This window comes from Labeo rohita, chromosome 14, assembly GCF_022985175.1.
Source record: "Labeo rohita strain BAU-BD-2019 chromosome 14, IGBB_LRoh.1.0, whole genome shotgun sequence".
In the NCBI taxonomy this organism is placed as follows: Eukaryota; Metazoa; Chordata; class Actinopteri; order Cypriniformes; family Cyprinidae; genus Labeo; species Labeo rohita.
Genome location: NC_066882.1, coordinates 20,434,839 through 20,447,588, shown reverse-complemented (window position 1 = coordinate 20,447,588; position 12,750 = coordinate 20,434,839). Strand labels below are relative to the sequence as shown.

The 12,750-nt window shown below is 37.0% G+C and overlaps 1 protein-coding gene across 1 annotated transcript; it reads right to left on the bottom strand.

The window, feature by feature from the left end:
• Positions 1-201: 201 nt before the first annotated feature.
• On the bottom strand, positions 202-12,680 carry LOC127176602 (nuclear cap-binding protein subunit 1). Its single transcript, XM_051128364.1, has 23 exons — positions 12,470-12,680; positions 11,682-11,773; positions 11,492-11,592; positions 11,236-11,392; positions 11,036-11,143; positions 10,835-10,956; positions 8,879-8,948; positions 8,296-8,511; positions 7,888-7,985; positions 7,467-7,530; positions 7,258-7,368; positions 7,076-7,140; positions 6,742-6,804; positions 6,567-6,641; positions 6,373-6,476; positions 5,150-5,272; positions 4,032-4,134; positions 3,749-3,842; positions 3,559-3,662; positions 3,363-3,480; positions 1,307-1,450; positions 900-1,013; positions 202-813 (listed from the first exon to the last, which is right to left on the bottom strand). Exons 1-23 carry the CDS (start codon positions 12,501-12,503, stop codon positions 700-702), a joined length of 2,394 nt encoding a protein of 797 aa, XP_050984321.1. The 5' UTR covers positions 12,504-12,680; the 3' UTR covers positions 202-699.
• Positions 12,681-12,750: the final 70 nt, after the last annotated feature.

The following is a 12,750-nucleotide window of genomic DNA, read 5'->3' as shown; positions in this document are numbered from 1 at the left end:
GTTAATAAAATTAATTATACAAATCAAGAACATTGTTTTTGGGAAAAAGTCACTTTTCACTCAATATACTCATCATCTGGTTGTCTCGTATATTTTATCTTAATTTTATGAACAGTTCCCAAAGGACTTGTGTCAGTTCACCTACATTTTTTTTTCCCAAAATATGCCGAGATGCATGCAAGAACAGAAGACGTAAGCATGGCAATTTTTTTTTTTTTTTTTTGGTTTTGTATTTTTGTAAAAAAAAGAGGAAGACATTTTATCATCCAAAACATGGCATTACAGTGGCAAAAGAGCTCAATCTGCTTTACAGAGGCACGCCATTGATAATGCAGAATTACTTGTAACTCAACTTGACTGAATGATTTTCCAATCAAAATGACATAAAATGCATTAAAATGAGTAGTTCATACCATGGTTGCTTGAGTAAAACAAAGCTCTTCATCATGGTTTCCTAAACACCTGGCAATTTAAAAGATCTACACTTACCACAGTGCCAATGACAATGGGTTAAAAAAGAAAAAAAAAGAAAACAAAAACACTACATAAACATATCAAGGGCCCCAAAAAGGGTCTGGCATTTCCCAAATCACTACTTACGAAACAACCATCTCCAATGATCCTGATGGATATTACTAAACCTTGCAGTGCCACATAAACAGGCAGGTGTGACAGTTTGAAGTGATGCATTGTGGGATTTCAGAGCTGAAGAGCACAGAACTGCTGGTAAACAGCCAGGATATGATGATCGAGCTCAGCGGTGAACAGCAGGTTCTCCAGAGTGCCCATATACTGCTGGATTATCACATGATGCTGTGGACGACAGTGAAGATTGAAGGCAATTAATAAGGGAGGTTAACTGACCAACAAAACACAGTATACATGTGGATCAGGACTACCATGAGGAAGATCTGCTGTAGCCTCTCGATGCAGTTCTTGTACCAGGTGGTGTTGATGTCTACGCCGCTTGTTTCACAGCGAACCAGGTGCTCTGTCAGTAACATAATGAAGCGCTGAAAGAGGAAGAGAGATAACAACAGTTCTTTTGTCATATTTTAGCTCCAGGCAGTGTCTTCAAATATCAAAATGAAACACAAAAGACACACAGAGAGAAAAGACATGAAAAGAATGTAATGTTTATCCTCTCCTGACAAATAGGAACAAGGTGTAAAAGGAGTTGTGACATTAACAGGGACACATCTTTTGCACCTTTTTTAATGTAGTTATGAAGCCCTTTATAAAAATGGATTAAGAAAAAAGCTTTTTGTATTCAAGATAAATTGGATCTGCATTGTCATGGACACACCTGGAATATAACCAGGAAAAGATTCTTTTGTTCACTCTGGGCCGACTCCACTTTCTCCTGCAGCCTTTCGATCTGTTCCTCCAACTGGCCCTCCTCATCCTCGCTGTTCTTCTCCATGTCCTCTTCGTCACCGCTGTCCCGCTGCTACAGGAAGAGAGAAACTTGTCAGATCTCAAACATAATAAGGCTCCAGCGCTCTGAGTAATTAGTGGGCATCACTCTGTATCAAGCTTCACATTAGTTGTTTAGGCCCAGAAAGGCAGTACGGACATTGTTAAAATAGTCCATGTGACATCAGTGCTTAATTTGTCTTCATTTGTGTTCTAAAGATGAACGAAGGTCTTGTGGGTTTGGAACGACATGAGGGTGAGTAATTAATGACAGAATATATATTTTTGGGTGAACTATCCCTTTTAGTATACATACTATTGTATTTTTTAATGAAAATAACCAATCGGTTCGCTAGATAAGACCCTTCTTCCTTGGCTGGGATTGTTTACAACCGCATTTGGGATTGTTTGAAGTCACATTTAAACTGCATTTTGGAAATTCAAGATCGGGGCACCATACCAGTCCATTATATGGAGAAAAACACAGAAAAGTTTTTCCTCAAAAAAACCATTTCTTTACGACTGAAGAAAGAAAGACATGAACATCTTGGATGACAAGGGGGTGCGTACATTATATGTGAATCTTTGTTTTGGAAGTGGACTCCTTTAAGGCATCCAAGCACATAAAAAAGACATTACATATTATTTAGGAAGCCTGTAACCATCTAAATCAATGATTTAAGAAAATACAGGTAACAAATACAGGTAATTTGCCATAGAAATATGCAGTTTTTTAATGTTTATGACTATTATAGCAGCAGCTGTGGTCCGATCTCCCTAAAACTTTGCATGCTTGTTTAGAATTGCCTGTGGCATGTGCTCACCAGGTTTTGTGAAGTTTTGAGTTTTCATTTAGGTTTTATAGGCTTTTGGGTATATTTAGACAGACTCCTTTTCTAAACATTATAGATTCCCAAAGAGTAAATTTCAACTTTATATAATTGACCTAGAAAGTACAGAAAAATTGTACTGCAGTGTTTTTTTTTTCCCAGATTGAGCAAAAACTTAGTTTTTAGTTTGCAAAAGTAGGTTTTTCACATCTTCAAGCATTTAACAAACAGTTTGATTGACAGCAGTGGTTCTAGAGGCAAAGTTCTTCAAAACGAGGAGGTCAATCATATGATACGAGTACTATGTGTATGTGTGAAAAACTGTGAAATATACAATCGTTTTGATAATAATCGTTTCAATACTTTTGATCACTGTAGTGTCCCCGTCAGGCCGTTTGGGGCGAGCCTTGGTGACGTTGCAGACAGACGGTTTGGTCTACCCAAACAGTTTTACATGGACATTGCTGATCCTTGGCCGGTCTAACAATTACAATAGAGTTTCAGGGCTATGCACTTGAACCCCTAAAAATAATCTAAAATAATGGGGGGCTTTGATCAAACTGACAATGCAAATATAATTTGTTCATTTATTTATAATCTGATAAGCAGTAAATAAAAATATAGATTCCAGACACCATACTGTGTGATTTATAGTACATTTACAATGTCTAAGAAATTAATTTCATCTGAATGAAAGTAGATTTTGTAAAGTAGTGTCTGTGACTCTAGGTACGATGTACAAAATTAAATGTAGTAATAACTCCTCAAAAGCACATGTTTTCTCAGGCACCTCATGAATTCAGTGCTGTGGCTAGACATTGTGACGGACACGACCACATTCCGTCTGGTCTATCCTCACTAGTTCCTGGATGAGAAAATCTGTTGCCGTTAGGCCGACACCTACATTATTACTACAGCAACCAGTGTTGACATTACAGATATTATCTGTCTGCACTGCACAAACATATGATGCAATGTAAGCCCTTATGAAAGTAACAGTGGGGAAAGTCTATCCCAAAGATCAGGAGTGCAAAAAACAAATCACAATGCTGTGAAGTTTAAACAAAAGCCCATGCGTACAAGTGTCTTGGCAGTCAAACATATTTGTTTCTCTACCTTTTTGTTGTGTTGCTTCTCCAGCTTTTCTTTTGCCTCATCCAACTCTTTCTGGATTTTCTGCACGTGTTTGTTCATCTTGCGGATGGTCGAATGTAGAATCTCCCACACGTAGAACCTGCATACACCCAATGAATGTAAATCAGATACAGCTGCAGTGACCTCACCAACAGGCAAGTGTGTTCTGCAGGTTTACCTTGTGAAATCATGAGCCATTTCGGGAGAAAATACCCAGTTGGCCACAGCTGCACAGTCCACGATCTGAGTCCGAATCAGCTTGTCCACCAACACTGAGATCATCTGAAAGAGTAGACTGACAACATGAGCTTTCACAAATGCAATGTCTGGTGTGCAATTATAGAAACAGGACCTCTGAATGATCCCACCTGAGGATGGTTCCTCCAGAATTCATACAGAACCCTAAGGATGTGCAGTTTCCCCTCATCGCTGTCTGTAAGGGTCTTCAGAACCTCGTGGAACCTGAGAGAGACAAGAAATGCGTTCATTGCTATTTACCAGAAGAACGGCACCTGAGTATTTTACAAGCTTTGATACGTTCTCAATGATCTGTGCTTTTAGCAATTACAGGCAGCGTTTGTGAGCAGAAGGAGAGGGAACACGGAGCCAGCCGCTGGCAGGCCTGTGTGGGGTTTGGCAGGAGATACTCACTTGGCCAGGGCACTGAAGGAATGACTGAAAGACTTCGCAGCCAAATGGAGCAGCGTCTGCAGGAACACTTCAATCTTTAGAGGGTTGAAACCATCGCCCTCGTCTGGATAGAGAGGAGAAGTGCAGTTACATACAGAAAACCACACATTTACATTCACTTAAGACATACTTTTATTCAAAGTGATATACAAATTTGAAACACCAAACAACCTGTAATAAAAGTATAATGGCACAATTCTGTGATTTTATGAGTAAAACTGAAATGTAATATTTATTTTTGTGGTAACATGTAATAGTTTACCTCAAAGGCCTATTTGATTTAACCCATATAAATTAGTTTTGCTGGTATAAATTGCATATACTGTCAAATTGCAGTTTCAATGCTGCTTTAAAGGGCTCTACACAATTCCAGCTGAGGAATAAGGGTCATGTCTAGCGAAAGCATGACTTTTAAGACCAACCACACTCCTGGAGGTCCCCCAACACTGCATGTTTTCCAAGGGTCCTTAATCAAACACACCTGATTCAAATCATCAGCTCATTAGTAGATACTCCAAGACCTGAAATGGGTGTCAGACAAATGAGAGATGCAAAATGTGCAGTCTTGGGGGGCCTCCAGGAACGTGGTTGGGAATAACTGGGCTAAAGAATACCCATAATGCACTATAAGAGTCATGTGCAGAATGAATTCCCGCATCTCACCCGCAGCTAAATCATCCTTCCATTCATTTTACAATGCACTCGTCTACAGCATTCAAATGTAATATAACACGGGTATAAATTAATTGTAAGTTGATTATTAAATTGTTTAACTAGGGTTTATACATAATTTCCATGAGAGTTCAAGATCAATCTTTTAATCTTACTACAGGAGCTGCCAGTTTAAAATGATTAAACTGCAAGCACAAGTTATGCAAAAGTGGCACAACCTTTCTGAATTCATTAATTCCTTCCAGTGGACTATATTAGTGGACTAATATAAGGAACAGTGAATGAGGATATAGGGGCAATTTCGGATACAGCTCCAGATTCGAAGACCCCTGCCCTAGACTAAAGATGTTGGACTATGACTGGCAAGTGATTTTAAAATGACATATGAGACCAAAAGGCAGACCCACCATCATCATCATCCTGGTTTGGATTAGGGACATCTTTTAGAACAATAAGAATCTCCTCATTAGATGCCCGGTTTTTGATAGCATTACCCACTGTTGTTGCCACCGCAAATCCTGGTAATGAACCTGAAACAAATGAAAAGATAAAAACAAGCCACATTACACAACAGTATCATCAAACCATACTGAAATATCACAAAGCTGTAAAATAATAAAACGCCACAGAACTGGTCGGCTGTCACTACAAAAATGTAAAATGAAAGACTTCTAGTTTCATCACAAACGTGTGATGCGATCTGGAAAAACCCATTAGATGTCACACTGGGACGTTGTCAGGAAATTAAAAAAAAAACAGGTTGAATGTCAATTTGTGTGTCCACATTAGGTTCTCATGACATTATTATTCTCTGAGAATATCTCTTAAAATATCTTGGCGAAATTCACCTGTTTAGTGCAGAAAAAGGCGTTTTATTGCAGCAAGCAGAAATGACTGTCTTTCTCTTATGTTAAGAATGTGCTGCTGAGGTGCTCTCTCTTAACACCACAGAAACACTTAACCTATCAAAATAAACCACGTAACATTTAATAAAGGTGTATGAATGCATATTCTCCGCCAGCCCTGTGTAAACTATGGCACACAAAGTTTTTTTTATTTATGCATTTATTTTTTAGTATCGTGAGGTGGAGCACAACAACGCAGTCTGAAATACTGTAGCTGCCCACTTAAACTGTCTTACTTGTCTCCATCTGCTCAATCTTGGTGTCAGTCTTATGTCAGTGCCCTAAACGATGTTATAATGTACTATTTCACATCCAGAGATGAAGGATCAGATGAAGGATCGGATGGAGTTACTAAAGAGGAGTCGTCAGATGACAGTCTGTTTTATGCCCATGAAGAACGTTAGTCTGTTTTGTGTAATGATGCAGTATAGCGCTCCTGACTTGACAGACAGCTCTCGTTAAACTCGTAAAGTGAAAGATGTTTTTCTCTAAATTCCATTTCTAAAAATCATCGCTATCAGCCAACTTAAGATAGCCATAACTTTTGTTACATTCAAACTGTGAACAAAATAAAAATAGTTTTGACACCAGCTTTCGTACGGCATTAAAACCTAAAAAGGGTAAATTTCACCATGTGTTGGGTTTTCCTAGATCACATCACATATATACACAAGCATGCATGCAAAGACAATGTACACACTGAATACACTTGTGTCTGAACATACCCTCAGCCTCCTCTCCATATTTATGGGTGCACACAGGGTTAGCTGGGATCAGAGCAGAGAAACTCGGAGGAACGATGTCCACTATCCGCTGATGGTATGACAACCTGCAGGTTTATAATCAAGGCTCAGTGTAAATACACAGAAGAAACGTGCATTAACCGGTTAGCAATTATAAAAAGAAGTGCAAAATTTACCTCATACACTTTTCCAAAACTTCTTTAACAAACTTGGGTTTGGGCTTTTCAATGTCTTGAGTCAAGCAGTCAGCCCTGTAGAGATCAGAATTCAATACTTAAATATAATAAAAACATCTTTTTATGCACAAACAGAATGCACAGGCTGTACAAATGATTCCCAGAGGATCCTCACCAGTCATCCCAGCTCCATCTGAACTGGAAGTTACTCAAATGATGAGAGAACCAGTTGATGAGCCTGAAACACAGAATAAACCACCACATTAAAGAAACATTAAAAGGACAAAAGCTTTGAAGTTTCTCAAGCCTCTCTGAAGTCAGTGTTGCTAACATTTCTTTTTTGCTGTAGTAAGAAAACTTTTAATGAGGATTAAATTCAAAGTCGGTCAAAATTTTAGACTTGGAAAACTCAGCTGGGCAATTTTACTTTGTCAGGACAAGATATATTATTTAAACCAATGTAGTTCATAAAAATAAGCCAACTATTCAACTTCAAATTGAAGACTCACCGGTCTATACAGGTTGTGTTCATTGTGTCCAGCCTCATGTACATCATTTCTGTGGCTTGAGCGAGCTGAACATCAGCAGGTTAAAGAAAACTTTACATTTTAAATTTGAGACAGCTGTGGCACAATGTGTAAAAGAAATCAGTTAATAAATTCATATGGCTTTCAGTCAGTATGAAGGATACAACTTGTGGTAAAGAGCCTGGTTGCAGTTTGCAGAGCTCAATGAGTAATGCGGTGTACATGACATCAATGTGAGGAGGATTGGGCAGCTGGAATAATTCGCCAAATATCACCTACAAAAGATACAAATATAGCATTAAATTAAAATATCCAAGTGCACATTTACTGCATTAACAGTAGCCAAAATATTTAGCCAAATGACACATTTTACCTCCACAATATGGTAGTTAAGGGGAATCTTGTTTTTTCCAGGGTAGCTGAGCAATTGGGCAGCACTGTGAAAATACAAAATATAGAGGAATAAAATAAGTTTAAAAAAGTCCAAGTTTAAAAAAAACAAAAAAAACAAACACTAAGGCCTGGTTTCACAGACAGGGCTTAAACTAAGCCAGGATTAGGCCACAGTTCAGTTAGGCCATTTAAGTATTTTTTATTAAAAAAAAAAAACATTACTGGTGTGCATCTTTAGACAAAACAAAGGCACTGATATTTTTTACGATCAGTCAGCGAAAGTTTCTTTCAGCTGAAACAGCTCAGACTTGCATTGTAGTCGGGGACTAGGCTTAAGCCTTGTCTGTGAAACCAGGGGTAAAAGTAAAAAGTAATGCTATCAGCACATGCAAAGGACTGACCAGGTCTTCCTCTCCCTCCAGTGAGACTTGATGATGCAGTGCAGGTTCTCCTCAATCACAAAGCGCTCGACTGAATGACTTCCTGGCATCACAGGCCCCTAACAAAAGACAGACAGATGTAAACACACTTACATATACAAACAGCATTTACAAGAACATGAAATGAAACAAATTTAAATTAAATTAAAAGAATTAATAAAACCTTTTTTGTAAGAAATAATCCTTTTATTTATCCTTTTATTTAATCCTTTTAGAAAGAATGGATTAAATCAATCAAAAGTGACAGGAAAGGCTTTTGTGTTTTCCATTTCAAATAAATGTTTTGAACTTTCTATTCATCAAAAGAATTCTGAAAACTATGTAGCATTGTTCCCAAAACAATGGACTAGATTAGAAACATTACTGCACCTCTGGGGCATCAGTGTAGTCAAACATGCGAAAGACGACATGGGGCATGGGGTAGACAGCGTCATCAGAGTGGGCTGGAGGTGTAAAAGGGGGCAGGTTGTGCTGCAGGGCTTCACACAGCACGCTGTCAAATGCAATATAAGGCCGCAGGATGTGACGCTCCTGCCAGCGATCCTTCTTCAGCTTCTGTACCTGAGCCCAGAGACAGTCCAGATACTACAAAGAGACACACAGGACATTAATTACAAAGAAAGGACAGAGCAGCTCTCAACTATTGAGCTGTAAGTCTGTTCTGACATGGTCACTGACAAGAAGAGTCATGTCGTTCCAAACTCTCAAGAAATTAAACTTCAAAACAAGTTTACAAAAAAAACATCCTTTCAATTAAACCTGCAAGATTTCGGTCCCTTCATCTTAAAATACATGAATAAAATGCAATACAAACTGCATTAACTGGGTTTCAAATTGTTGCGTCGCCACTTGCAGTCCGACGTTTTAAAGCAAAACTAGTTTAGAACAACTGTAATTAATCGCTTATAGGTAAAGTGATGGGCATGGATGAAGCCTGTGGTCAGACTCTCACCTCTTCCTGTGGGTGGGGCTTTTCTGCAGTCCACACCTGCAGCATAGGAACATGAGTCTTCTGACGCCGCCTGTAACAAAACCCAGATCATGACATTTCACAGCAGACTCCTCTGAATTCTGTCATCTGCTTGTAGAACCACATATGAGCTGTCATTTATCATATTATCAACATGATAATAATTTAGCTACAAGTTATGGTTTTAAAGAATGATATCAAAACAAGCACCTTTTTCTATCAGTGCACAATATAAAGGGATACATTTTAACCCTATAAAGCTTACTGTATCAGATTCGATATACAAGTTTCTAAGGCCTCTAAATTGTCTTCACAATCAAAACTTTGCTGAAAACCTATTGTCCAAAATCCTCATTCTGTCATCTGATTGATAGTTTGTTTTTGTTTTATAAGTAAAAGACCTTTTTAAAAACATATAAAAACGTCCAATTCAGTTTGTGCCTCACATGCATTTTTTTGCTGTATTTAAAATGATTTTTATATACAGCTTACATCTTAATCATCATTAGATTGCATTTAACTGTATGTTTTGCATCATACAAGCTTTAAACTATTCATTCAAATATGATATTACCAAGACAATATTTGAAAACACAGACTGACAACTGACATTTATATGAATTTTTATTTAAGTAGTCTGCTAGACTGTTATAGATCTAACTAATTTACATTACAAGCCATTTTTGTCAATAAAAAATTAGAATATTTAGAATATCAGAATAAATTTTTTTTTTTTCATCCTTGAGTTTAATTTCTTACAAAACATTTTGTCTGAAAGTTCAATAAACTTTTATTGCCATTTAAATTTAAGATTATTATTTTATACACTAAAAATTAAATGTTTTTGAACTAAGATTTTAAATATTTTTTTAAAGAAATCTCTTCTGCTCACCAAACCTGCATTTATTTGATCAAAAATGCAACCAAAGCAGTAATATTGTGAAATATTTTTTTACCATTTAAAATAAATATTTATCTGAATATATTTTGAAACGTAATTTACTCCTATAATCAAAGCTAAATTTTTCAGCATCATTACTCCTGTCTTCAGTGTCAAATGATCCTTCAGAAATCATTCTATTATGCTGATTTGCTGAAACATTTATCATTATTATTATTATTATTATTATTATTATTATCATCATCATTATCAATATTTAAAACAGTTGAGCACTTTTTTTTTTTTTTTTCAGGATTCTTTGATGGATAGAAAGCTCCAAAGATCAGCATTTATCTGAAATAAAAAGCTTTATAAATCTTTATATTAAATACTATACCATTCAAAAGCTTGGAGTCAGTATACTTTTTTTCTGGGAAAGAAATTAATATAAATTAATACATTTATTTAGCTTTAAATTGATCAAAAGTGATGATAAAGACATTTATAAATGTTACAAAAAAATTATTTTATAGATAAAAGCTGTTCTTCTGAACTTTCGATTCATCAAATCAACCTGAAAAAAAATAATCTTCTCAGTTGTTTTCAACGTAATAAATGTTTTAATGTTTTGTGCAGCAAGTCAGAATATCAGGATGCTTTCTAAAAGGATCATGTGATTGGAGTAATAATGCTAAAAATTCAGCTTTAAAACCACAGGAATAAATCACATTTTAAAATAGAAAGCAGTGATTTTTAATAGATAAACATTTTAAAGTTTTTGCTGTAATTTGGATCAAATAAATGCAGGTTTGGTGAGCAGGAGACTTCTTTAAAGAAAATCTTACAGTTCAAAAACATTTGATTGGTAGTGTATGTCAGGCTTTACAGGGTTAATATCATAGCCTAACATGTTTCAAATCTTGATGGTTCTACATTATTTCTCCATCAATATTATTGGGAAATATACTGCACTACAACAGATAATGTGTTGCAACTTACGTTTCATGACATCTTTTTGGGCAAATGAAAGGAATTCTACAACTGAAAGAGGAACCTACTTTAAATATCCCTCAATTTGGTTGAGCAAGCGATCCATTTCCACATCCTTCTTCTCGTACAGCTCCTTGCCAACCCATGGCAGACTGGACAGCACAGCGTACACATACCAGTCAGACCGCACCTGTACGGAAACATCTGTCAGCCTCACGATTATCTAAGAACATGACCTGCTAGGCATGCTGAGGTCACATGACGTTCACCTGTGGTATGTCTTCTTCCTGTGTGACACTGACAAAGTTCTCAAACATAGCCACCATGGATGGAGCCGCAATGACATGACAGTTCACCAGGTCGCTGAGAAAGCGCACCTGCAGTGCACATAGTGAATTAAACATGATTGAAAGTTATAATAAAGCTGTGATACGTATTTTTTCTTTCATAAACGCTGAACAACACATACCAAGTAAACGGCTTCAGAGTAAAGGTTTGATTTTAGCGTCTCCTTAAGTTGTCGGATCATGGCCTCCACAAACTCTCCTCCAAAGTTGTAGTTGCGAGCATTGAGAAGTCCAACAAGTGTAGTGTACACCGTCAACTTCTCCGGCAAAAGTCTTGCGCTGTGTGAAACAGACAGAACATCAGCTGCATAGTTAGATACACTTTTGAAGCAAAAGGAAACATTGAACATTTGGATTTGTACAGGGCAGGTCACTTACACAGCGCATAAAATGCGCAGGATTTTGCTTTTATAATTAGGAAGATCAGCCTCCAGGACACCAGCAAGACCCTCCAAATTGCTTTCTAAGGAGGATGTACTCTGGAAGAATATACATTAATCAGCTATTATGTCCAAAAAAAAAAAAAAAAAGAACTTCCGCATGATCAGTAAGATGTGCAAGACTATACCTTCTCTCCCACTCGACATATCAGCGACTCCAAGCGGTCTTCAATCTCAATGGGTTCAGATGTCCTCCTCCGTTTGTGAGGCTGGGAGCCAGCTGGAATGAAAAACTCAAAAATATGAGTCTTAAACGTGAACTTTTATCTAAATTTAAAATTGACCACGTATATTATCCTCTAACAAGGCTCTATGTAATTTTTACAACTGACAAAGTTGACAGTGCTATCAGCCAATGCTGACAACAAATAAACAGCCAAATAACTAAAATCAGGCATAAAATTTGTCACTTTTAACATATATCCAACACAGTTATCTAGATTCTGTAGTGCAGTTTTGTGGATGCCTTACTGCAAAAACGCTAAATAAAAGTAATATGACAGATGCAATGAAACAGTACTAAATAGTGCAAAGTATAAGCAGTTAAAAAAGCTCTTTCTCTTGTTAAAACTAAAAAAATCTGTTAACAAAATGTATAATCATTTGGAACCAATCGTCCTAATAATAGCATAGTGTCTTGAAGAGACTTGCATTCTGTACTAAATTAGTATAATTCAAATTCAAGTGCTTTGTTTATCTGAAAAAAGTAACGTTTAATTGGTTACTTTGGGCTTAACGTTAAATGCAAATGCACTTAATGCAAATAACAGACTACATATGCCAAATACTGCTCCTTTCGGCTGTCATATTGTTGGAAAGTCTTTTATTCACTTCAAAAGAGTCAGCAAACGTGCAATATGAAAATTACATAAACACATCTCTGTCAACGTGCATGCTACCATGCTAACCCACTCACCATCACTCTCATCGCTGTGCCTTCGCCTCGACATTTTTCAAATTAAATACTCAATACTTCCGTTGAAATACTATGAAAAAACCGCTAAGAACACACTTTTTGGAACTGCTCTATAGCACCCGAATTGCGTTCCGCAAAGCTTACAGCTTTGAATGGTTACAGCCGTTAGCCACACTAGAAAAATAAAAGCGGTTGATTTAAGGAGAACACATCCGGGCTAACAGCTGCGTCAACGGAAACACGTGTATTGTTGCGACTCGTGCTGAGAAGTCCGATTCATC

What these genes read in the sequence shown, in the direction of transcription:
- LOC127176602 (XM_051128364.1), bottom strand. Translation starts at nt 12,503, where the DNA reads ATGTCGAGGCGAAGGCACAGCGATGAGAGTGATG. An exon ending in ATATGGAGAGGAGGCTGAGG is followed by an intron (nt 5,273 to 6,372) that starts GTATGTTCAGAC and finishes CATTTGTTTCAG; the next exon opens with GTTCATTACCAGGATTTGCG. An exon ending in TCCTTCAGTGCCCTGGCCAA is followed by an intron (nt 3,843 to 4,031) that starts GTGAGTATCTCC and finishes TGTCTCTCTCAG; the next exon opens with GTTCCACGAGGTTCTGAAGA.